We start from the raw sequence: 25,784 nt of genomic DNA, 5'->3' as shown, positions 1-25,784 counted from the left end.
GAACCCCAAAGAATGAGCAGGAACCCAGTCAGAGCTGCAGCCACAGGGTTTATTCAGGGTGGAGTAGGGCTTGGGGTGGCGAGGCTCCAGCAGGTGATGAAGAGAAGCCAGGATCAGGGTGGGGCAGAGAGCAGGTGTCCGTCTTCAGAGCCCAGGGCTCCAGCATCATTCCTTGTGCTAAAGGGAGAGGGGTGCCTGAGTGAGCGGCTCCCGGGGCAGAGGGCAGGGAAGGTGCCCCACACCACCCCTCACCTTGGGGCCCAGGGCGTCCCGGGTGCGTGCCCGCAGCTTGTTGGCCTGGGTTTCCGCCATGTCTGCCCGCTCCTCTGCGTCGTCCAGCTCATGCTGGGCCTTTCGATACTTGGCTAGGTTAGTGTTGGCCTGCTGCTCCTGTTGGCACAGGCAGGCCTGCTCACTCTCTGACCACTAAGATGGTCAGCTGCCCCAGAAGGGGCCGGCTTCTCCTGGTCCTCCAGTCTGTTCACCACCACTGCCCACGGCCCTCCCTACCCCTCCCCAGTCCCCACAGCAGGAAGGAAGGGCATGGAGTCACTCGTTCCAGAGGTGCCTGGGTGCCAGACCTGCCTGGAAGAGGAAAGCAGAGAGGTCCCTCAGAGACAGAGCTAGGTCTTGTGTCTTGCTGGAGCTGTTAGAAACTTGTCTTTCTTCCCACTGGGCAGTGGGGTCACTGTCCCAGCCAACACACAAGGCCACCATGGGGGAAACAGCCCAGAGATGGAACAGGCCTGACCATTGCTGGCATCCTCACTGGCTGGGGCCAGCTGTAGAAGTGAGGTGACCACCAGCATCCTGACTGGTACTAGGCCCCAAAGACCCAGACCCCCGTGCACTCACCGCCTCTTCAAACTGACGTTTGTAGCTCTTGACCTTACTCTGCAGCTTGTCCACCAGGTCCTGCATGCGAGCCAGGTTCTTCCTGTCCTCCTCAGCCTGGGCAGGCAAAGGGGATTCAGGTCTTGCCCGGAGCAGGCCAGCTCTAGGGCCGCCCCTCGAGGTGGTCCTGGTTACCCACCTGGTACGCGAGCTCCTTGACCCGGCGTTCGTGCTTTCGCACCCCTTTGAGGGCCTCCGCGTGCTTCTTCTGCTCCGCGTCCAGCTCGGCCTCCAGCTCCCGCACCTGCAAGCAGCCAGCCAGTGGGCCTGGTGCCCCTGGCCTGCCCTCCCCAGGGCTGACCCACCCGCCAGGGCAGCAGGCGAGGAGGCGGGCCGCACACACCTTGGCCTCCAGCTTCTGCACCTGCTTCTTCCCGCCCCGGAGGGCGGCTTGTTCTGCCTCCTCCAGCCGGGCCTGCAGCTCCCGCACCGTCTGCTCCAGAGTCTTCTTCATCCGTTCCAGGTGTGTGCTTGTGTCCTGCTCCTTCTTCAGCTCCTCCGCCATCATGGCTGCCTGCGGGGGAGGCGGCAGTCTGGTCAGGAGGTGACGGTCCCTTTGGACTCTTCTCTGGCACCCCCAGCCCCAGCCCAGCCTCACATCAGTGATGGCCTTTTTGGCCTTCTCCTCGGCTTCCCGCCTTTCCTGGGCGGCCTCCTCCACTTCCCCACTCAGCTGGGCCAAATCCACCTCCAGCTTCTTTTTCTGGTTCAGGAGACCTGTGTTCTGCAGGGAAGCAGAGCTTTAGAGTCGGGCCTTGCAGGCCCACACCAAGCAGGCCCCCGCCCCACACGCTCTGGTGACCCTCTCTGTGCCCACCTGCGAATGCAGGAGGTTGAGACGCTCGGTGGCTTCCAGCAGCTCTTGCTCCGCTAGCCGCCGGCTGCGCTCGCCCTGCTCCAGGGCTGCTCGCAGCTCTTCCAGCTCCGCAGCCAGCAGGGCGGCCCGCCGCTCCAGGGCCTGTGCCTGCTCACGGAGCTCTGCAGCCAGCCGCTGCTCCTCGTCCCGCCCCGCCTGCTCCTCCTTGAGCTGGGCCTGCAGCAGCCGCGTGGCGGCCTGCGCCTCTGTGGCCTGGCGGGTGGCGTGGCCCAGCTGCAGCTCCAGGTCGTTGAGGTCACCCTCCATCTTCTTTTTGAGCCGCAGTGCCTCGTTGCGGGCCCGAGTCTCCGCATCCAGGGAGGCCTGCAGGGACTCCACTGCCCGCTGGTGGTTGCGCCTATGGTTGGGAGGGACGGAAGGAGGCGTGGTGACCTGTGAGGAGCAGGGGCCTGGGCACCGCACCTGCTGACAGGCGCAAAAGGAACGCTGGAGATGCAAACCAAACTAAGTGACCGGTCTCTCCCTGGTTTCAAGCCCCTCGTGACTGCCTGTTGCCCATCAGAGCAGCTTCACAGGCAAGAGTGAGGCTCCGGAGCAGACAGACACAGACTGAGCCCTGGCTCTGCCTCTACTGTGTAACCTTGGGCAAGTCCTCTGGCCTCTCCTCGGTTTACCTCTGAACTTTGGACAATAACCTACTCCTCCCCCCAAAAAAAGTCCTGGGGTGGGGGACTAGGTGTCATGCCAATCCGCGTGCGTGCTGGGGCTCAGCCAACACCTCCTGCCCTCTGCTCTCAGGCGGTTGGGACGGGAGAGGCTGTCAGCCTGGAGAGGAGGGCCAGCCCCCCGCACCTCAGGTTAGTACACTCCTCGTCTTTCTCCGCCAGCTTCCGGTCCACCTCGGCCTTGACCTGGGAAAGTTCCAGCTGGATCCGCAGGGTTTTGGTCTCCTCCAGCTCCAGGGCCCCCTGGGGTACAGAGCAAGCCATGAGCCAGGAGGTCCACGAACGTGTGTTGAGAGGGGAGGCCAGAGGAGCCAGCGGGTCAGCGTCGCCCCACCCCTGACCTCGGCCTCCTCCAGCGCTGCCTGGAGCTCGCTCTTCTCCCCTTCCAGCGCCTTCTTGGCTTTCTCCAGCTCCTGGACGCTCTTCCCACTGAGGCCGACCTGGTCTGTGAGGTCACTGATCTCCTCTGCAGAGAGGACAGGGCACTGAGGGGCCACCCCACCACCCATGCTGCAGCCACATCACTTCACCCCCTGTAATTCCAGGGTGCCCCCGCCAGGGCACCCTGCCTGTGTGACTCGGAGGGAACTCCCAGTGACCCCCAGGGCAGCTCTGACCCCGTGGCAGGCCATACCCTGCAGGTTCTTGTTCTCCCGCCTGAGCGTCTCCAGGGCCTCCAGCGCCTCCTCATGGCTGTGCCGCAGCCGGAAGAGCTCAGTGCCCAGGCTGCGGGCCTCCCTCTGGGCCGCCTCCAGCTCCCGCTGCATCTCCTCCTCCTGCCGCCGCCGCTCCTCCAGCGCCCGCTCCAAGTGCCGCTGCTTCTTGTCCAGCGCCGCGGCTGCAGAGGTCGCCCGCTCCAGCTCCAGGGTCACGTCCTCCGACTCGGTCTGCAGCCGCAGCTTGGCCTTCTCCAGCGATGAGCACTTGGCGTGAGCGGCCTCAACCCCCTCCTCTGCCTCCTGCAGTCGCAGCGCCAGCTTCTTTCTGGGCCCCGGGAGCAGATGGGATGAGCCCCGCATCCTCCCTGACCCTACCCCGCCCCGAGGTGGTGCTGGCCAGGCCAGCAGGGCACTCACTTGGCCTCCTCCAGTTCCTCGGTCCTCTGAATGGCATCTGCCTCGTAATTGCTCCTCCACTGGGCCACCTCGGCGTTGGCCTTGGACAGCAGCCTCTGCAGCTCGGCCTGGGCCTCAGCCTCCTCCTCGTGCTGCTCCCGCAGGAGGTCACAGTCATGCCGCAGAGCCTGCACGGCGTGAGCCAGTGCGCTCTTGGCCTGCAGAGAGCCCAGTGACCTCAGCGTGGGGCCGGCCGGTGGCCCTGTGCCCCCGCCCCCGCCATTCTGTGGCTGCCCACGGCTGGTCCACCTTGCTCTCTTCCTCCAGCTGCCGCCGCAGTTCCTCCAGGCTCTGGGTGGCCAAGGCCTTCCCACGGCTCAGCTGGCTAATCAGAGATTCCTTCTCCTCCAGCAAGCGGCTCAGCTCCCCTGCAGGCCAAAGGGGAGCCAGCAGGTCAGGTGAAGGCGGGTGGGCAGCACTGAGGCCCCGCCGTGGCCCGGCCGAGCCCCGCCCCTCACCACTCTCGGTTTGCAGTCGCCCACGCTGGGTGCTCGCGTCTGCCAGCTGCCGCTGTAGCTCCTCCACCTTGATCTTGGCCTCGCTCAGCTGATCCTCATATGCCCGGCACAGCTTCTCAGCACTGGCCTGGGAGCCGGGGTCAGGGATCAGAACAAGTCAGAGACTCACAAGGCAGGATCTAGGGCTGCCAATCAGAGAGACTGGAGCCAGGAACTGGAAGGCTAGACGTGTGCTCAGGAATCAAAGGGAGAACAGAACCCCAAGTTCAGGGTCAGAAATTCTAGTGCTGGACTATGGCTTAAAACATGGGTGTCAGAAGTGAGCAGGCTGAACTAGTCCGAAGGCCAGTGGGTCAAGATGAGGTTAGGATACCAGAGTCTGAAGTCAGCTGGGGACAGAGGTCACAGGTCAGATGTTAAGATTAGGTGGTACAAAGGTCAGGGGTCAGGGTTGGGTGCTGGGATTCAGGACAAGAACAGTCAGGACAGGTCTGTGTTATTTGCTCAGTCATGTCCAATTCTTTGTGACCCCATGGACTGTAGACCACCAGGCTCCTCTGTCCATGGAATTCTTAAGGCAAGAATACTGGACTGGGTTGCCATTCCCTTCTCTAGGGGATCTTCCCGACCCAGGGATCAAACCCAGGTCTCCTGCACTGCAGGCAGATTATTTACCATCTGAGCCACCAGGGAGGCCCAAACAGGATAGGGATGAGGTCAGAATTCAAAGGTCAAAGACTGAGAAGTTGGAATTGGATACTGGGTCAAAATCCTCTGGCATCAGGGCACAGAGTTTAGGAGGTAGGGTTTGAGGTCAGAACTGGTGGGGGTTTCAGGCTGGGTGCCGGGTGAATGGGCCGGGGATCAGGATCAGATGCAGGGTCAGCACTAGTGTGGTGTCAGATAGGCAGGGGGTGCTCGGGGCTCAGAGGGTGGGGTCAGCTGCTGCAGTCGGGAGGGGTTCGGTGAGGGTGGGCTGCTAGTGGCAGGTCAGAGGTTGGGGTCAGGAAGGAGGCTGACACCTTGCCACGGGCCAGGGTCTCCACGTTGGCACTCAGATCGTCCACCTCCATGCGGAGCTCACTCTTCTCCTTTTCCAGCTTCTGCCGCACCCGCTGCAGGCTGTCCACCTGCTCGCCCAGCTCGGCCGCACTGTCTGCCTGCTTGCGCCGCAGGGCCGACACCGTGGCCTCGTGCCGCAGGGCCGCCTCCTCCAGCTCCCGCCGCAGCCGGCCCAGCTCGGCTTCGCGCTTCCGGCAGCCCTCGCGCTGCCCGGCCGATGCACCGCCTGCCTCCTCCAGCCGCTCGCTCAGCTCCTCCAGCTCCCGGGCCGCCTCTGCCCGCTGCTTCTCCACACGGGCCCGAGCCGCCCGCTCGGCCTCCAGCTCCTCTTCCAGCTCCTCGGCCCGAGCCTGGGGACAGGCAGGCAGCAGGGTCACCTCCATGGGCCCCTGACCTGGTCCTTGCCCACCTCTGTCCCTCACGCACCTGCAGCTCCTTGATCTTCTTCTGCAGCTGGGCTCCGAGGAGCTGCTCATCCTCCACCCGCAGGTTCAGCTGACTCAGCTCAGAGTCCTTCCTGGAGGAGAGGGTGGGCATGAGCTGGCCCAGGTCCTAACTGCTGCCCACCTGCCTGGGGCCCCTGGGTACCGCCCCCAGCACACACGCTGGCACTGTGCCTGGAGTAGCCCTCAAGACCTCCCCGGTGTTCCCTCTCAAGCCCTGGCCCTAGAGCCTGGCCCTAGGTGAGCCCCCTTCACCCTACGGTTCAACCTCTGCTGTGCTGCAACACTGACTAGAGTCCCGGGGGCGACGAGAGGCGGGCTGCAGGCTCAGGAGGCCCCCGTGCCCAGGAGGGCGGGCCTGGGTCCTCCTCACACTTACTTCTTGAGCTTCTCCTCCAGCTGTTGCTTGTCCTGGGCAGCGTCTGCCACCGACTCCTGCGTCAGCTTCAGGTCCCCCTCGAGCTTGCGTTTGGCCCGCTCCGTGTCCATGCGCAGCTTCTTCTCTTGCTCCAAGGAGCATTCCAGCTGTGGGGCAGGATAGGGTGGGTGGGCTCCCCCCTGTCCTGGCCAGCCCAGCCCCTCCGTGCAGCCCCCTGCTGTGGCCCCAACTCACGTCTTCCACCTGCTGCTCCAGCCGGACCTTGGCCTTGGCCAGCGCGCTCACACGGTCCTCCTCAGCCTGCAGGTCGCCCAGGGCCTGCTGGTGGGCCTCCTGCAAGGCCTTCTTCTCCTTGGTCAGCCGGACCACAGACTCATCCAGCGCCGCCATCTCCTCTGTCAGATTCTTCACCTGTGTTGGAGCCAAGGTCACCGTGGGGCTGCCTCCCCCAATTCTGCCCTGAGCAGCTGCCCCTTCCAGCCAAGGAACCTCAGGTGAGTCAGTTCATTCCGAGCCTCAATTTCTTTATCCTTCAGGGATGGTTGTAGCTTCCTCCTCGAGGGATTACTGAGCCCTTCCCCAGTGTCTGGCCGGCACTGAGAGATCAACAGATGTCAGCTATTTGGGGATTCAGGGGTGTTTAAGCAGCTGTTCCCTAGTCCTGGTTTCCTCGGGGAGCACCTGTGAGAACCTGAATAAGCAGCTCACCCTTCTCCAGAGCCTCACTTTCCCCTCCTGTATAATGGAGTCAGTCCCCCCAGAGTGTGATCCACACGGGCTCTCGGGAGGGTTCAACGAGGGAAGGCACCTGGGGCACATGGAGCTGGTGGATGACGATCGCTAGCATCTGCTGAGCACCTACTATGTGTGAGGCTCAGTGGCGAGTGCTCGCACAGACTAGTTAACACTGAATCCTCACCTGCCCTAATTAGGGAAGTGCTGCTATTAGCCCCATTTGACAGAGGAGGAAACTGAGGCTCACAGAGAGGATGAGACCTGCCCAGGGCCACACAGGTGTGGGACTTGGAGGTGCCTGGCCCCACAGCTCTGCCCCACCCCACCCCGGCCTGCACCCACACCTTATTCTCCGTGGCTTGCTTCTCCTTCTCGGCCTTGGCCAGCGTCAGCTCCAGGTCATCAATGTCCTTCTTGAGCTCCGTGCACTCGTCCTCCAGCTTGCGGCGGCGGGCAGCCAGGTCTGCGTTCACTTCCTCCTCGTCCTCCAGCCGCTCGCTCAGCTCCTTCACCTTCGCTTCCAGCTGCACCTTGGACTTGATGAGCAAGTGGCAGCGCTCCTCGGCATCCGCCAGGTTTTCCTGCTCCTGGAGGGGGACACGGGAATGGCACAGAGTCAGGACAGCCGAGGGACCCCAGGCCAGGTCCTGGACAGAAAGCTCATTTGTCCGTGCCAAGGCCTGACACAGGTTCAGTTGGGTTCTGGGATCAAGGAATGCCATGCCAATGACCTGTTCTGGGCCCTGAAGCCAAGCAGGTGTGGTGGAATGAGGGCACAAGTGGAGGGATGGACTGGGGGACAAGAGGGGAACCTTAGGCTGCGGGGCGACCCAGAGAAAGACCCAAACAAGGGCTCAAGAAGAGCAGCCAACGGCCAGGTCCGCCCTCACTGAAGTCGGGCTGGGGAGGGCCCTGCGGGGCCACGGAGGGCTCAGGTTCTCAGCCACCGTGCTGTTTCCTCACCACCTGACCGGATAACCATCTCCTGCTCTAGCGGGTGGGTTTGTGAGCACAGGCCCGTCTGTCTCCCCACCAGTGTATCTCCAGAGCTTCTGTGGGGCCTGACCCTCAAGGTATTTGCCGAAGGAAGGAAAGGCTGCATGGACTTGGGGGAGGATCTGGACCCTTGATCTGTGCCCTCTGGTTGTTACTGTTACCTGCTGCCTGGGTTCCCGTGGCCCTTAACCAGAGAAGGGAGCCTGGCACTGTCTCAGGGAGGGAGCAGAGGAGAGAGCTGGGGAGATGGGGCTCCACGGAGGCTTTAGCAGGAAGCCATGGGGGCCCAGGGTGTGGGAGCACTGGGGCACATGCACAGACTGGGTAAGGAGGTTGAGTACGAGGAGGCCGCACGCAGGTATGAGCCCGTGAGCCTCCAGATTAGCAAAAAGGACCCAGGTAAAGCCTGAGCACCCAGCACAGGCCAGGTTGGCCTTGGCCGGGCAAGGGGCAGGAGGCGTGGTGGGTCTGCCTGTGCTATTTCCTCGGAGCAGCCTGGGGTTCCCTGAGGATGCCTGGGGGTGGGGGTACCAGGTCACAGAAAGAAAACCCGCCCCTCCCCCCTTACCGCCTGAAGCTGCAGGGCCAGGTCGTTCTTCTCCTGGGTGACGCTGACGTGCGTCTCCTCCAGCTCCTGGCGCTTGGCCTCAGCGGTGGCCAGGGCCCCCCGCAGCCCCCGCAGCTCTGCCCGCAGGGCTGCCAGCTCCTCCTCAGCCTGCGCCGAGCGGAGCAGTGGCTTCATCTTGAAAAAGAGCTTCATCCATGACCAATTCTTGACAGCGTTGAAGGCACGGATGTTCCACTGGATGGTGAACAGGGCATCCCTGGGGAGAAGTGACCGCAGGAGGTCAGCAGATTCACAGCTGCCCCTTCATAGCAATAGCCCCGATGCTCCTGAGCACCTCCCCTGGGCTGGACATTGCACTAAGCACTTCAGTGTGTGGTCGATGGCGTTAACCTTCCCCATAGCCTCTCAAATAGGTCCTAATCCTCTGCTTTACAGACGAGGTTGAGGGAGAGGCCCAGGGCATGCAGGTCTGCCTCCAGGGCTGGGACTCACAAACCCTGAATGGCCTGGTGGTCCCTGCAAAGGTTCTGAAGACGACACCAGGGGTGGTTAAGCCACTGACTGTCATATAAGGTCGGACAGTCTGGACTCCCATCCCAGCCTCCCATCTTCCCCCATGAGCCAGCTGACGGCTCTCTCTCGGCTCAGACACCCATCTGGTGAGCAGAGATGGTCATCTGCCTTTTAGGACTGTCCTGTACTTTGCATGTGTGCTCAGCCTATTCCGACTCTTTGTGACCCCACAGACTGTGGCCTACCAGGCTCCTCTGTCCAGGGGGTTCTCCAGGCAAGAATACTGGAGTGGGTTGCCATTTCCTTCTCCAGGGGGTCTTCCCAACCCAGGGACTAAACCCGTGTCTCCTGCATCTCCTGCACTGGCAGGCGGATTCTTTACCAGGGACACCTGAGAAGTCCATCCGTAACCAAGATACATTCAAACAAAATATCTTGCCCAGGGCTTGGCACATAAGACTCTGAGAAAACACGAGATGCCCTTATTCCCACTCTGGACCACACTCTGGGATGGCCTGGAATAGAGATGGACTCTCCTTCCCCACCTTCTGAGGGGAGGAAGTGGCAGGTAGCTGGGGGCTAATGGGCACACAGCAGAGCCTTGCCCCTTCGGAGACACTCAACCAGCCGTACGCAAAATCTGACCCACAGGACAGTATGACCAGGTTCAGAGAGCCTAGAAGTTCTGTGAGCTGGGGGACAGTGGCTGACCCCCAACCCTGTGTCCCACCCCCCTGCCCCCACCCACCTGCCTCCAAGCAGGCGCTGGTACTCCAGGCGCATCAGGCGGCCCCGGCTCCGCGCCTGCAGCAGTGTCAGGACCTTGGCCAGACGCTGGTCGCGAAGCTCCTCCAAGACGCCTAGGAGCCCAGCCTTGAAGAACACCTGGGGTGGGCATGGTAGGCATAACCCTCAATCGTCTGCATGACCCCCTGCAGAGTGCGTGCCCACACTGGGTCAGGACCCTAACTCCCTTGTGCCCCGACCTTGGTATGGCCAAACTGGTACTGCGTGTGGTCGATGTCCAGCGAGCCCAGCAACTTCTCTGTAGCCTTCCTGCTGTCCATGAAGGTGTCGTCCGGGATGGCGCTGGGGTTCAGGATGCGGTACCTGAGGGGGTGGGGAAGGGTTGGTGAGGAGAGTGCTGGGTGGGGAACAGAGGACTGGAGAGGCTGGCCTCTCGGAGGCTTGTTCAGGCTCCACTGAACAAGCTGGCAGGTGACACTTGACAGCCTCGTGATACTGGGGGAGTGGGCATACTCTGCTTTAAAAGCTCAGGTAATATTTAAACGGCTTCAGTAGTTCTTTAAGAGGTGGCAGTATTTACAGAAGGCCTATGGCACTGTTACAATTTTTAACTTATAATTTTTAATACTTTATCAGTTTTTTGAGAAGGCAATAAAAAAGTAAAGAAGGTGATGTGTTACAGCCTATCACAAACTGAAGAAGCATTGGGAGAGAATTGTGATCAACAAGAGCAAGGGTTCCGGCATGCCCACTTCTAAAAGGACACACTTGCACGTGTGTACAGGGCCGTGTGGGTCAGATTGTGGTGACCACACAGTGAAGGCAAAACCCTGGAAACACAAAAGGCCCCTCACTAAGGGACTGATTACAAAGCACAGGTCCCTAGATTACAGAATACTTCACTCCATAACAAAATGGATGATGCCACTTGTCATTACATTTATCCAAAGTCCTAGAAGGCACAATACCGAGAGTGGACTGTAATGGTGACTATAGACACTTAGTGATTATCACGCCACCGTAACAGATGCCCCACTCTGGTGGGGTTCATTGACAACGGGGGAGGCTGTGCATGTGCGGGGGCAGCAGGACTGTGGGGAATTTCCTGTACCTTCCCCTCAATTCTGCTGCAAACCTTAAACTACTCTAGAAAAATAGTTTCAATTTTTTTAAAAAAGGGTGATGATGCAGACTTATGTCTATTAACAAGGAACAATCCCCAAGACATGGTTACAGGGAAAAAACAGAACATGTGTGTGTGTTCTCACGTGTGTGCTCATGCATGTGTGTGCTCATACGTGTGTGCTCATGCATGTGTGTGCACTCATGTGTAACGTATTTCTACAGACACACATGTATAATGGTCGGCGTGGATGGCCCCAGTTACTTCTGAAGGGGGAGGGACCCGTGGACAATTGCAGCCAGACAGAAGTCAAATCTAGAAGGGGAAGGCAGAGAGGCTACAGCACTGACCAAGCACTCGTTGCCAGGCATTACATAAAGCCCAGTCCATGTGAACCCTCGTTCAACTCCCAAATCCACACCTGGCTCTGCCTGCCCGACTTCCCTCTGGGGCTTCCTGCTGGAGACATTTCAAATCTGACATGTTCCAAGGAGAGTTCAATCCACTGCCCACCTACCTCCCCACCACCAAAAGTTTAAAATTCTGTCTTGGTTTCTTAGTAAATCTACCACCAACTCCCCAGTTGATAGGCCAAACATCTGGAAGTCACCCCTGTCTTTTTCATTCTCTTTCCACTTCCAGTTCATTAGCAAACCCTGCTGGCTGAACCTGCAATATTTACCCAGAGCCTGTTCACTTCTCCCAAACCCACTCCCTCAGGTCTCACCGACTAGCATTTCCCACTGGGATGCCCCCCAGCCCCCTCCCCAGCCCTCCTGCATCCTCCTCGGTGCCCTTCCCACCCCACCCAGCCTTCTGCCTCCACCCGGGAGGAAGGTAAGAGGGAAGGTGGCTGGCAGGGGGAGCTGAGGAGGAGCCAGGGCTGGGGCCAGGAGACACCCACCGCTGCCGGAAGTCAGTGTAGAGCAGCCTGTTGGGGAACCCCTGTCGGCAGATCCGGATCCCCTCCAGCACCCCATTGCAGCGCAACTGGTGCAGCACCAGGAAGGCATCCATGACCCCTGGGCACAGTAGAGGTTAAAGGAAAAGACCAGCGGTCAGGGGACACACCTTCATGAATTAGAGGCCGCACAGGCCCTGTGGAAAGGGATGACCCAGCTCTGGTCCACCCCGTCCCCTCCCTCCCATGTTCCCCCATGGGGAACCAGCCCCCGCTGGGTGACTACCTGGGGTCTTGTTCTCATTGGGGACGATGCAACGGACAAAGTGGGGCTGTGTGGCCCGCAGATTGGTCATCAGCTTGTTGAGGTTCTCCTGGGGGAGGGAGAGGGGAGAAAGCACAAGAGGGCAGAGAAGCAGGATTGGAAGCCGCAGTGGACCAGGCCGTCAAGGATGGACCAGCCCACCAAGGACTGGGTGCCTCAGTGCTGGGTCTCTGCAGCGCCACCCTTTGACCCTTGTGACCCTTGGCCCTCTTCCATTTGACCAGGCAGGCCCCCCAACCTCTCCCTCAGCCCTCCCACAGGCCCCGTGGCTCCCACCCCATCCCCCCTAAACCCTGCCCAGGCAGCGTGGGGACGGGAAGCAGCACAGACTTGCTGTGATGTTCACGTGGAGAGGAGTTAAACATCACTGCAAGTCTTAACAGCCGCCCGCCCCGGGTGCAGGGGACAGAGCAGGGAGCCAGGACCGAGTTGGGGTGGCAGGGTGGGGGCCTGCACGGGGCCTAGACGGGGCCTCACCTTGTGCAGCTGGGACACCGTCTGGAAAGATGCTGCCTTCTTACGCTTCTCTTTCACCCCGGACTTGGGGGGCTCGGCTAGGACAGACATGGGGTCAGTCACTCAGGGCAGAGAACATCCCTCTGTGAGTCCCCTGCAGACTTGCACCACTTGGTACTCACTAGAGCAGGAGCCAGCGTAGTTCTCGTAAAGAGTAGCCAAGAGCTTGTTCTGCGACTTCTGGAAGATGGGGACCACTGTCTCATTCAGTGGATCCTTGTTTTTCTCCAGCCAGCCCACAATGCTGTAAGGCACCTGCCAGAGAACAGACAGGTACTGACCCAAGGGGTGGGGGAACCCCAGGAAGGAAGGAGAGAGGTCAAGAGCTGGGGTTTCAACAGGCACTTACCACGCCTGCATAGTGGACCACCTCAAAGTGGGCCTGGTACTTGCGCTTCTTGTCAGGCCGTGGCTGCTGGAAATTGGGCGACTTCCCCGCATGGTTATCATAGAGCTTGGCCCGGAAGCTGGCATCTGAGGCCTTGGGGAACATGCACTCCTCCTCCAGGATGGACAGGATGCCCAGCGGCTGGGGACAGGGCGCAAGCGTGAAGGGTCTCCATCAAGCCAGTCCATCCAGGTTGGACTGGACCCCCAATTCCTGGAGCCCCTCTTTCTGGGAGCTTCCCCAGACCCCCCTACCTCAGCCACCATCTGCCCAGAGGGAGGCAGAATGGATCTGCACCCAGGAGCCCTGTCTTCTAAGAAAGAATGTTTGTGGCTTGGCTTTCAACCTGCTTCTGACCAATTCGCAGCCCTGAGTTGTTCTCTTTGCTTATAAATGTGCAAATTCAAACCAGCACCCCTGTACCCACACACCCCCGACATCTGTGGTCTCACACTCTCCCACATGGTGCAGTCAAAAAACACAGTTGATGTCAAACTCTGGCCTCCTCACTTAGTGGTTAAGGGGCCCTTAGACCTCTCTAAGCCTCAGTTTTCTAACCTGCAAAATGGGGACACGAATACTTTCATTGCTGCCATAATAGCAAAGAATTGTCAACCACCTGAATGTGCACAGGTAGGAGATTACAGAAATGCATGGGCATCATCTGCTGTGTGAACCACTGTGTCTTCTTCAACAAAGCACCACACCCAGAATACACTTTCAGAGAAAAGGTAGGATGAGAAGTGAGTCTGTGTCCATTAGAGAAAAGAGATGCCGAGGATAAAGGATGGAGAGGATGCACGTTGTGGTAGGACTGGGGGAAATATTCTTTCCCCTTTATTTCTGATTTTTCCATTTTTCTTTGATTTTTCATTCCTTTAGTCTTTGTACCATAGGAAAATACGTGTAATGTTTTATAAACAAATAAACACACCCTACCCTGCCCTGTAATTCTGGACAGTTCTGAGGGTCCAATGAAACTGTGTCTGCACCAGGGCTTATTGTCAGCAGTGCAACAGGGATGCATACTCACACATGCGCCCTGCTCACCAACACACAATCACACTCAATCTCAAACACACCTAGTCACACACCTGCATACATTTCTGTTCATATACACATTACACACACACGCTCACAGCCATGCTCATATACACACGCTCACTTCAATGCACACGCACATGCATGCCTGCACACGCTCGTTCACACACAAGCACACAGGCACTCCCTTGCCGGAGTGACCTGGCCCCGGGCCCCACCTTCTCGATGAGGTCGATGCAGGGCTGCAGGTCCAGGCCGAAGTCAATGAAGACCCAGTCAATGCCCTCCCGCTTGTACTCCTCCTGCTCCAGCACGAACATGTGCTGGTTGAAGAACTGCTGCAGCTTCTCGTTGGTGAAGTTGATACACAGCTGTTCGAAGCTGTTAAACTGTAGAGGGCAGTGCCCGGCTCAGCCGGCCTCCTTGTAGATGGGGACATGGAGGCCCACAGAGAACAGGGATGTGTGGGACACCCTGCCTCCAGGCAGACCCCCCAGGGCTCCTGCCCCCACCCCCATGGTCCTCCACCCGGAAGAACTGTCGACCACCCGGGAGAGAACAGCGCCTGGGGCCGTGGGCCTGCCCCTACCTCAAAGATCTCAAAACCCGCAATGTCCAGGACGCCGATGAAGAACTGACGGGGCAGCTTGGTGTCCAGCGTCTGGTTGATCCGAGACACCAGCCATCGGAACAGCCGGTCATAGGTGGCCTTGGCCAGAGCCCCCACGGCAAATACCACCTGGAGTCATGGGGAGGCTGGGCTGGGACCTGGCAAGAGGCGGACCCTGCCCCAGCCATCCCAGGGTGGGCCCCGGCCTGCCAGCAGCTCACCTGCTCCACACTCTGACCCTTGGTCACGTACTCATTCCCCACACGCACTCGGGGGTGCAGAAGGCCTTTGAGGAGGTCCCCGCTGCTGACCCCCATCAGGTAGGCAGCCTTGTCAGCACCTGGCAGGACACACAGCTGAGATGAGGAGGCGGCCAAGAATAGGGGTTCTTGGGGGCTCTACTGGTCTCAACTTAGGGTTAGAAGAGGGAGGTTGGGAGAGGTCAAGTTCAGGGTCAGCAAACTGTACAGCTCAGAAGGGGGAGGGGCTGGAGTTGAGAAGTCACGGTTTACAAATCAGGGCCAGACTGAGGTCCAAGGTTGCGGACAAGGCTCAGGGATCACGGTCACGGACTGGGGGTTGGGATCAGGGTCAAGAGCATGACCAGGTCAGGTCAGGGTCAGGGCGCCTCACTCTCAGTGCCGTCGGCCTCAGCCTGCTCCTCCCGCTGCTTCTGCTTGAATTTCATGTTGCCGAAGTGCAGGAGGGCCCCCACGATCTTATAGCAGGCGCACTTCTCCTCCACGCTGAAGCCCAGGATGTCCATGGCGTGCTGCGGGGGAGGGGAAGACTCAGAGATCTCTGGGCTCCTCAGGGTCCAGCAGAGCCAAGAGACCTGCTCCCCTTGCACCAGACGTACGTCAGTGGCCATGAGCTCCTCCCCGTCATCCATGTTGTCCACGGTGATGACGCCCTGGCTGCAGAAGTGGTAGTCGTAGGGGTTCATAGACAGAAGCAGCATGTCTGGGGGACAGGGGGCCAAGAAGGGGGTGTCGGCTGGGTTCACCAGCTCTCCTCCTTCTCCTGATCGCAGCGTGGTGGGTCCTGGGGGCTCGCGCGGCAGGAGACTCTAGGGCCCTCTCTAGATTTTGTACCCGGAGTTTCTCTCCTCCACTCCAATGCCCAAGGCTTCCCTTTCTTTATGAGTCTGGGAAAAGAGCCACAGTCCCTACCTCTCACTCACCTTTTGACCCTTGCTCATGGCCACCCCTCTGGCCCAGACCCTGTGCTGGGTGCTCGGGTACAGGAAGGATCAGATTCTACCCTTGAGGGGCTTGCAAGAGAGGTGAGCCAGGCCCAGATGGAGCCCTTGCTGCCTGCTTGGTGCTGGGGGGACCCTCCCTAGTCTCAGGACAGCAGGAGAGAAAACCTGGCCAGGGCAGCGGTGCTGAGGGGAGTGTTCCCCAGCGCAAGGAGGAGGGCTTGGCAGGAGCCAGAAATCCCAGGAAGGGGGTGGGTGGCTAGGAGTGCTGGGTCGCTAGGGAAGAAGAGATGTCACAGACTCCAGAACAGCAGGGGAACAGGCAGCCCAGGGCCTGGTCTGAAGGGGCCCGGGACAGGGCTGGGCAGCCCCACTGCCACCCAGACCTGCAGGCTCTGACTCCCATCCTGTTGGGCTGCTGGCCCTCACCCTGCAGTTCTGGCTTCTTCCCTGAAAGGATCTGGTAGTAGACGTGGTAGCCTCGCTCACCGGGCAGCTGGAAGATCACCCGTGACTTCTCCAGGAGATCTGGGGGAGAGGGAGGAGCTGGCCTACTGTCCCGAGTGGGTCACCCCACTAGGGCTGAGGAGCAGGGGGGAGGGGCCGGCTGGGGGCAAGGGTGTCTGCACATCCCCGCCCCCCCCCACCCACCCAGCATGCGCTGCAGGAGGTCTCTCCATTGGCACATGTGCCACAGTGTGGGAATGTGGTGTCTGTACACCAGTGTGCATGTATTAATGTGAGTGATTGTGTAGAGGTCTTTTTTTTTGGCCACATGACTTGTGGGATTTTAGCTCCCTGACCAGGGGCTAAACCCGGGCCCTCAGCACCGAGTGCCAAGTCTTCACTGTCCTAACTGGACCACCAGGGAAATCCCGTGTGTGTGGATCTCGGTTTGTCTGTTCTTTTATCTAGGCTGTCATTCCTCCACCCACAGACTGCTTTCCCCCAGAGCCGTGCTGATGTGCCAGTGTGTGCAGAGAGCAGAGCCTCTGTGTGTTTGCACACGGGCCCGTCAGGGTATAAATTACGACGTTTCCTCCCATCACCACCTGCCTACACTTGTCCGTCAGGATCTGGCCCTGCATCCTAAGATGGGGAGCAGTCAACACGGGGGAGTCCCTCTGTGCATGTGACCTGGGCACCCAGTGTCTGCATAGCCAGACTGGGTCAGGAGGGATAGGTGATGACTGCAGAGACACACTGGGGGAGACCTTCCTGGAAGGACAGTGTCTCAAGGTGTCCAGAGATGAGGTTGGGCAGGAGGGGCACAGGTCTGCTGGATGGAGGGTCAGAGAAAAGGCTGGGGTTGTGGTAGGGGGAGGGGCCAATCACAAGGAGCCTGACTGGCCAAATAAGGGTGAGTCTCCATCTTAAGGTGATGGGATCTGGAGAAAGTTTTTAGGCAGGAATGCGATGTGGTCAGATTAGTAGCCAAAAAAAGATCACTCTGGCTGAAAGAAGATCAGGCAGAGGAATGGAGGCTGGGAGACCATGTGGAGGCAGTGGGTAAGTTCCAGGTGAGAGGTGAGGTGGCATGAGTTGGGCAGTGGCCTGGGGATAAAGAGCAGCATCTGGGGCAGGTGGGAGCTCCAAGGACTTGATGAGACTTGCTCAATCTGAGTGGGAAGGTGCAGGCCTGGGCCTCTCCCATCCACCTCCTTCCCCACCCTTTTCTGAACTCACAGCTGTCAATATCCGCAGATGCCAGCTTCCCAGAGGGACCAAAGTGAATGCGGATGAACTTGCCCTGTGGGCAGAGGAGCAGCCTCAGTTGGGGGCCCAGGCAGTGCTGCTCCATCCACCCAGGGCTCCCCAGACCTTGTGCCTCCCCGCCTCCCCACCCTCCTGCCCCAACCCCACCCAGTCTCCCACTGAAGCCACTCACAAAGCGGGATGAGTTGTCATTGCGCAGGGTCTTGGCATTGCCAAAAGCCTCCATAGCGGGGTTAGCCTCGATGATCTGATCCTCGAGGGTGCCCTGGTGGCAGGATGAGGGGTCTCTCACCCCGTGGTCCTGGATCTTAGCCCATCCCAGACCACCTCTGCTTGGGAAGGGGAAGGGAAAGGGGAGGGAGGGTCCCCAGGATTTCATAATAATTGCCTGCCCCACTCATACCAGCCCCATACCTACCCCGGTCTTCGTGGCCAGAAATTGCTGGGAGGAGAAGGAAGACAAAGTTAGAGGGTGTGAGGTCTCACCAGGCGGGAGTGTGGCAGTGGGGGAGTGGGGTGGGTTAGCAGGACAGTGAACGTTAGTCACCCAAATGTCACCCCACTCCCTGTGCCTGACCCTCCATGGGCTGTTAGATGGAGAAATGCAAGAAATGGAGCAGGCAGGGCTCTAGTCAGGGAGGGGCTTGAGGCAGGAGCTGTGTGTGGGTGTCCCCTACCCACAGTGCCCCAAAGCTCTGTCTCTGGCCTCCTCCATATCCCTTCATTTCCCACAACTCCAGAATTGACACTGCCCCAAGCCCCAGAGGTTCCTGACTACAATCTACTCCCCTTTAGAGCCCAACTCAAAAGCCCCTTCCTCTAGGAAGTCTTCCCTGATTCTCTGAGGCTAGAAGAGACTCTTCCTGCCCAAACCTTCTGACCCTTGACCCCCCTCTGTGATGGCCCTTCTTCACACTTCTCCTTTCTATTATGATTGGATGCATTTTCACTGTACAACAATATATCGAGTATTATTCAAAATAGCCCCGCCAGGTGCATATTATTAGCCCTAGTTTGCAAATAAGGAACCTAAGACTCAGAGCTGGAAAGTGATCTTCTCAAGATGACACAGTAAGTCAGAGGCATCCTGCTTCCCATGACGCCCAAAGCCACCTATCTCTCATCTAGAGGGACTTACTAAACCAAAGGACTCCTCCCCACTTGCTCTCCTAGCCTCATCTTCCCTTCATCTACCCTTTTATCCCTTCCCTGCCCTGGATCCCAGCAGCCTGGGAAAAAAAAGGTGGGAAAGGAAGGAATGGATTCTGGAGTGACAGGTGCCATGCCACCTGTCCCATGCCACGAGTCTTTGGTGATTCACTCACCTCCAGGGAGCCCAAGACTTAAAAATCCCCCTGAGCTGTTGCTGGGGAGACAAGAGCAGGAGAGAGATGGCAGGAGCCCTCCCCTGAGCTCCACCCCACACACTCAGCTTCAGGGCTTTTGAACAGGGCTCCTTCTGATAGATGTGATCAAATTTGGGGCAGAGGGGAGGCAGGTTGATAGGGTTTTTAAGCTACAACACCCATGGCCCCTGTGGGCCAGCCTTTCTCTCTACCTCCCTTGCCTGACAGCTCCCCTAAACCTCAAATCCATGATGCAGGGCTCCTTTCTGCCCAGGTGCCCCCTAGACTCACCCATTCTGGCTGTATCCCTGTCAGCTCCCGCCCTCCATTCCCGTTCCTGGACCAAGCCCCAACTTTCTGTAGCATCTTCAGAGACATTTTGGGAGTTGGGAAAATGAGGTGGAGGGGAGGGAGGAAAGAGTACCAAAAAAGTCAACAGCAAAAACAAAACCAAACAAGAAAAACAACCACCACCACAACAAAAAACCAAAACTGAAAAAAAAAAAAAAAAAAAAAAAAAACACAAGAAAATCAAATGGGAAAACAGGAAAAGGCAAAAAGAAAAAGGAAAATAAAAAACTTTAAATGGAAAAAAAAGGTAAGAAAAAGAAGGAAGAAAAATGCCCCAGAATAAAAGCAAGGCTCAACAAGACCAGGATTGAGGGCTGGGTGGGTGGAGGCCTTAGGCTTCTGGAAAGAAAAGTCAACCCATTTGGGGCGGGGGGACGGTGTGCGGTGCCCACACATCTCTAAACAGCTGGCCATAGGGCTAGGAAGGAAAACTGCACCTCGAAAACAAAAACCCCAAAATACTGATCCCCCATTGTTCCAGAAAATTTCAAAAACCATAAAGAAATCATAGGGTGCAAAACTGCTCCTTAATCTTGACTGTTGAGAAGGCCAAGTGCCCTTGGCTCTGGCTGAACCTGCCTTGTTTGATTGACAGCAGGTAACTGGAGCATGAAAACCAAGAAACTGATTATTACTTCTTGGTAAAAACAGCCTGCTTGGTAAACTTTGAAAATATGAAGGTCGTGAAAATATGAAAGGGAAAAATTACATGAAATGTTGAGGACTAGCAATGTGGTCCCGCCCCTCTGCATTACAGATGGGAACAGTGAGACAAGCCTGGAACTGCGTCACCTGACAGAGAATGGCCGCAGCCTCTCTGGTCAAGCCTTGCTCGGGCCAGAGTCTGCCACCAGGGTGGGAGGCTCAGGCAGGGCTAGAGGCTCTGGGGAATCAACTTTAAAAAAAAAGAAGAAAAGGAGAAAAAAAAAGAAAAGAAAAACAGTGAGAAGCAGCAGGGAGCAGTGCCCGCGTGGGCAAGTCTTACAGCCTTCTTGCCCGGCCCGTCTCCCAGGGCAGCGACGATGGCAAAGTACTGAATGACCCGCTTGGTGTTAACGGTCTTACCGGCCCCCGATTCTCCCCTTGGACGACACAAACATGAGTCACCAATGTCTATCTGGCTACTCTAATTCCTCCCACCCCCCAGCACCCTACTTCCCCAGCACCCTCCCCACAGCCAGCTCCCAACTCAGGAGCCCCCCAACCCAAAACTCCTCAGAGATGGGTCAACTCCCAGAGGTGTTGAATTGCTTACAAAACAAACTAGCATAGATCATCCCAGTGAGATGACAAAACACATGATGCCACTGTTTACTGAGCGCTAACTTACTGCCAGGCCCTGGGCCAAGTGCTTCACCTGAACTGGTTCATTGAAGCCTCAGGAACCCTGTAAGGCAGGCGCCATCATCACCCTCTTTTGATACAGAAGAGGATGTGGCTCAGAGAGGTCATGTAGCTGTTTCTGCTGGGTGCCAGGTGCAAACATTCACCAGCTGACTCCTATAGCTCTGCAGTAGGTAAGCAGGACCGTCCTTTTTATACTGATGAGATTCAGAGGACCAAGGGCACCAGCAGGAAGTGGACCCATGAGAACTTGAATCCAGGTCTTTCTGGTCTCAAAGGCCTTACTCTTAACCAGCAGGCTGCACACTCACACACATTCACCCACTCACGTGCAACCGATGTCCATATTGGCTTGGCTGGACCTAAACTTGGTATGTAAGAATTCTACCACTTTCTCAAGGAGGCAAACAAAGGGTTATAAATAAGATTCAGAAATAAGAAGCTGGTAATAAAGAGGAAGGGCTTTCTTGGTGGCTCAGTGGTAAAGAAGACTCCTGCAATGCAAGAGATATGGGTTCAATCCCTGGGTCAGGAAAATCTCCTGCAGGAGGAAATGGCAACCCACTCTAGTATTCTTGCCTGGGAAATCCCATGGACTGAGGAGTGTGACGGGCTACAGTCCATGGGGTCTCAGGGTCAGACATGACTGAGCGACTAAACAATAACAACAATAAAGAGGAAAGGGAAGGGGATCTCCTCCCCTCTCCTTGAGCCAGAATCAGAACCCCCAAAAGATCAAGGTGAGAGAAGATTGCAAGCCCTAGGAACAGCGGGTATGAGGGTGGGTGAGCAGTCTGGCATTCCTTTTCTACTTATCTGCTCAGAGCAGGGACAGAGAAAACGCTATAATTTAGCCTCACCTGGGACACTGGCTCTAGGTGGTAAACCCCCTGCCCTTAGCACTTTGTATTCAATTATTCAATCTCGGGAAATGATTTTAGTTCCACTCCCTCCCTGCCAGATGGCCAGCATTTCCCACCCCATCTCCAGAGCCCGACACTCACGTGATCAGCATGGACTGGTTCTCTCGGTCTGGAAGAAAGGGGAGGAGACAGAGAAGTTAGCCAAAGTGAGGGACCAGCCACAGGTGGAACACCTGGGGTATCCTTGGCGCTGGGACAGCCCCTCCGCCACCCAGAGCCAGAAATGGGAAGGACCAGGTGGGAACCTTCAGACGGCAGGCCACCTCCCACTTGAAGAGACAGAACGACTATGCTTCAGTATCCAGCGGGATGGAAAACAGGGCAGTTGCGAGTGGAGGGAAGGGGATCCGGGAGCCGGGGGAGGGGTCTCAGGAGAGAGAGAGGACTCAGGGAGAGGAGTCAAGGCAGCCCTTACTGCGCAGCATGTCATTGTAGGCGTTATCCGCCACCGCGTATATGTGGGGCGGGGCCTCCGAGCGGCGCTTTCCCTTGTAAGCGGCTACCACGGAGGCTGTATAGACAGGGAGCCATTTGTAGGGGTTGATGGTGACACAGAAGAGGCCCGAGTATGTCTGGGGAGAGACAGTATAGATGGGTTATTGGAGGCCAAGTTCCCGTCCTCAAGCTCTAGCCTCGCGAAACTATGATCTTTGCAAAAATTCCCCAAAATGAGCTGCTTAAGGTGCGACGCCACACCCCTGTGGCCGTCCTGGCCCCGCCCTAGCTCTCCCTCCTGCCCTCAGCCCGCGGCCCCACCTCCACAGCCCATTGCCCAGCGACTCTGCGGCTGCCGCTCCGCCCCTACAGTCCCGTAGCCAAACCTCCTGTCCCACCTCCAGCTCCGCCCACCATCCGGTGGCCCCGCCCCCTCAGCCCCATGACATCACCCTACCCTACCTCTAGCCCTGCTCCCCCACCGCACACAGCCCCGCGCCCTCCCCACGGTCCCGACCCCGCCGAGCTGTGGCTCTCGTTCTAGCCCCGCCCCCGATGCTACGGCCCCGCCCCCACCACGCACAGCCCCTCCCACCCGTGGCCCCTCCTGGGTTCCCGGCTCACATAGATCATCCAGCGCGCATAACGCTGGCGCAGGTTGTGCAGTACGGATGCCTCGTTGAGGTGCGTCATCATGGCCATGTCCTCCAGCAAATCGAAGCGCGGCGGGTTCATGGGCTGCAGCTCAGCCTCGCGAACCGTCAGCACCTGCCAGGAAGGCCATATCGTGGGGGAGAACCAAGTGACCTCAGCCTCTCACCCCTGTACGCCCCCAGACCCCCTTTCGTCCAGAGCATGCCTTCCAGGAGCTACACGTCGGGGAGGCAGAGGAGCTAATTCCAGGAAAAGGGGGGAGCCAAACCTTCTGGTCTTTGGTCTCCACGTTGACTCTGCCCCCAGTGGCTTCCGACTTGACCTCAGCCTCCACGTAAGCCTCCTGTTCATCAGGTACCCAGACCCGCTTCTTCCCTGGGTTTCCGGGAGAGCATTGGGGCTTTGAAAGAGGCTGATGCACATCCAGGGGTTGGGGGCCCAACTGGGTTCCCCTGTCGTGTCCCTAGAGCTGTGTGCCTCCCAGGAGCCCCTCTATCAGGACACGGGAGTACCCAGGAAAGATCCCTCCAGACCCTGTTTCCTGAAAAGGCAGCAAGCACTGGGAGGTTTCCCTAGAGATCTCCTCAAAGGATCCCCTGACTGAAGTAAGGGTCCCCCACAGCCCTGGATTACACTTCAGTTCAGATGCATGCTTCTCTTGTATTTGCCCTGCGACCTGTGGAAAATCCCTCATTCTCTCTGGGCCTGTCCCTCAAAGGCAGCACATGGTGAGCATCGCCTTAGTTCTCCTCTGGAGCAACCCTCAGTATCAGGCACTTAATATTAGTGAGTTCTGTCTCCCCTGTTTCACCCAAGACTCAAGCCCTGCACCTTGTAAGTCTGTCTTATGCTCCTTCCTGCCCAGGCAGCTGGTCCCAGAGCTCCAGGGAGCCCATATTTCATGGTAGTTAAAGGCATCATGAAAGTGAAAGACTCAGGTATCCTGTCACCTACTAGCCAAGTACCTTAGGACCAACTACATAACTTGCAGGCTCCAGTGTTAAAATGCAAGTCCTCTTGTTAAGAAATCATTTAAAATTTCAAGATGGTGATAGCAAAGAGTAAAACGCCCCCAGTGCAGCTGCAGAGGTCGCACACCCATGAAGCTGGCCCTGGCCCTGGTCACCAACTCCCCAAGTTGTTGCAATGATGCATGGAAAGTCATCTGCTCTGGGCCTGGCGCACAATAAGCGCTTGATACACATTGCATATTGTTATTATTGTCCTATGAGCAAACCGGGTCATAAATAGTCGCCTTTATTCCTGTCCCTAATAAACAGAGGGTTTGGCTCTAGGGAAAGCACTAAAAATAACTCCAGCACAGGTTTTATGGACACGTGGAGGCAGCCTGCACACATACCAGTCACTCTCGTCTCAGAAGCCTCAGGCTCCGGCCGCAGACTGCAGTCACAGGAGGCAGGCGATACTGTCCCATTTTACAGAGGAGCAAACCAAGGCTTGCTCACAGGCACACAAGTGAGGTACACTAAGTCCCTGGGATTTTCTTCTTGGGGCTAAAGCTGTCAGGCCAGAGGGCTCCTTCAGACCCGAGGGGAGTGCCACCCCTCCCCACTCCTGTTCTGAGTCCTTAAGAGCTTCTCTGTGGCTCTGCCCACCTCTGCCCCCACTTACCATCCCACAGGACGGTGTGCACCTTCATCTGCTCGTGGTAGCCCTGGCGGAGGTAGCGCGCAGACTCCCCAAGTTCACTCACATCCACCATGGTAGTGGCACTGAGAGGCAGAGGGTGCAGCAGCCGAGATCTTGGAGGTTCAAGGTGGTCCAAGGCAGCAGGCACTGGAAGATGGCACGGAGAGGGGACTGAGGGCAGGGGCCCCAAACTGGGGTGCGATCAACCAACCCACAAGACCTGATAGTAGGTGATTCTTTGGTAAGCCCCCAACACATGCACACACCCTCTCAGACACCAGAGCATCCTCTCCCACAGAAATGGAGAGACTTGTGCCAACCCACAAGCACCCTCACCCACCAGCCTGTCTGCCCCCCCTTGGGCTCCCACTCCAGCCCTGATCACCCACCTCGGCACCACGGTGAGGGCTGGGAGCTGGGCTCCCCCTTTTATTGCTGCCGTCAAGGTCAGCGGAGGAGAGCTATGTCAGCAATCTCCACGTGTCACAGCCCCCCCAGCCTGGCCACAGGACACAAAAGGCAAATTCCCTTTTATCTCCACCAGCTCGGCCCCTGGGCTATTTTTACCTCCCATTGTCAAGGGATCACAAAGGCGGAGAGAGACACTCGCTCCACTCAGAGACTGGGAGGTTGAGATTCAAACTGACAGGGGTAGGGACAAGGCAGGGAGAGATTTGGGAAGACTGAGGTGCTGGGGGAGAGGAACCAAGTCTCAGGGAGTCTGATATACTCAGAAAAATGTCCACATGTCCAGGAATGAAGAGCAAGAAAACTCAAGAGAGCAGAAACCACAGGATGCACTCTGGGACTATTTGGTCCAACCTTCTCCGTACATCCAGAAAACTGAGGCCCAGGGAAAGAAAAGCACTGGTCAAGTCTCACCAAAAAGCGGTGGCCGAGCCCAAGTCAAAAAAAGAAGCAGGGACTTCCCTGGGTGGGGGAACGAGGGGTCCAGTGGTTAAGACTCCACGCTTCCAGTGCAGGGGCCACGGGTTTGATCCCTGGTTGGGAAACTAAGATCCCACATGTCATGCAGCATGGCCAAAAGATTTTAAAAAATATAGAAAAAAAAAAACAACAGGGAGCAGAGAGAGTGAGACATCCCTCTCCAAGCACCTGGATGCTGTCGTTTCCCCTTTCTGCTCCCCTCTATCCCCAGTTCTCCCAGGTCCCCTGGGGAAATCACACAAGAAGAAAAGCAGGTCTCAAACCACAGGTGAAAAGGAATAACCTGGCTGAAGAGGAAGAAAATAGGGGAAATGTAGACCAGTTAGGAGCCTCCTTCATCCTGGCATTGAAGATTCACAGGAAGCCAACTTCACACCTTAGCCCTCTCTTGCACCCTACTCTCATCAGGAGTTGGGGGTGCTGACACTCCAGCTGCCTTCCTCACTTTTGGGCTCTCCTTGTGCATCACCCCATTCAAGCCCTGGTGATGCTGCAGAATTTTAGAGTCAGAAAATCAAAGGATCCTGGAACCTCTGACACTTGACACAAAGAGGTCCAGAGCCAGGATTCTCACCAGGTGTCTTGGGCTGAGCTCACAAAGATAAATCTTCCATACCAACAAGCTACCAGCACCAAATGTATAGACATATCTATAGTCTATAAAATATATAGAAATAATTTCAAAGATCTGTTTCAACTGTACATTGTTCAAAACAGGCAAAACTAGCTAATGATGATAAAAGTGAAAAAGTAGTCCTTTGAGGGAAAGTAAGGATGGGAGGAGGCACAGGAGAAGCTTCTGAAATGCAGGAAATGCTCTATAAACTGAGCTGGGCTGTGGCTACACAGGTGTGTTCTCT

The 25,784-nt window shown here is 57.5% G+C and overlaps 1 protein-coding gene and 1 non-coding gene across 2 annotated transcripts; both read right to left on the bottom strand.

Moving 5' to 3' along the window:
• MYH7B (myosin heavy chain 7B) lies at window positions 32-24,067 on the bottom strand. The gene is made up of 41 exons (XM_018057754.1): window positions 23,959-24,067; window positions 22,595-22,701; window positions 22,297-22,440; window positions 21,653-21,809; window positions 21,319-21,346; window positions 19,956-20,052; window positions 17,692-17,715; window positions 17,446-17,538; window positions 17,244-17,307; window positions 15,987-16,085; window positions 15,216-15,319; window positions 14,990-15,128; window positions 14,578-14,696; window positions 14,336-14,485; window positions 13,965-14,135; window positions 12,667-12,846; window positions 12,440-12,572; window positions 12,279-12,355; window positions 11,763-11,850; window positions 11,480-11,597; window positions 9,692-9,815; window positions 9,454-9,590; window positions 8,193-8,448; window positions 6,973-7,215; window positions 6,128-6,304; window positions 5,894-6,039; window positions 5,498-5,588; window positions 5,032-5,421; window positions 4,010-4,136; window positions 3,801-3,919; window positions 3,513-3,709; window positions 3,071-3,420; window positions 2,778-2,902; window positions 2,564-2,679; window positions 1,712-2,108; window positions 1,493-1,618; window positions 1,238-1,408; window positions 1,034-1,138; window positions 856-951; window positions 253-390; window positions 32-177 (listed from the first exon to the last, which is right to left on the bottom strand). The coding sequence occupies exons 1-41, from the start codon at window positions 24,047-24,049 to the stop codon at window positions 166-168; spliced, it is 5,826 nt and encodes a 1,941-aa protein (XP_017913243.1). The 5' UTR covers window positions 24,050-24,067; the 3' UTR covers window positions 32-165.
• On the bottom strand, window positions 12,092-12,211 carry MIR499 (microRNA 499). The gene has a single exon (NR_129772.1). It is a non-coding gene; the product is annotated as a microRNA 499 (primary transcript).

This window comes from Capra hircus, chromosome 13, assembly GCF_001704415.2.
Source record: "Capra hircus breed San Clemente chromosome 13, ASM170441v1, whole genome shotgun sequence".
NCBI lineage: Eukaryota > Metazoa > Chordata > Mammalia > Artiodactyla > Bovidae > Capra > Capra hircus.
The sequence above is the reverse complement of the archived record's forward strand: the minus strand, read 5'-3'. Positions and strand labels throughout refer to the sequence as shown.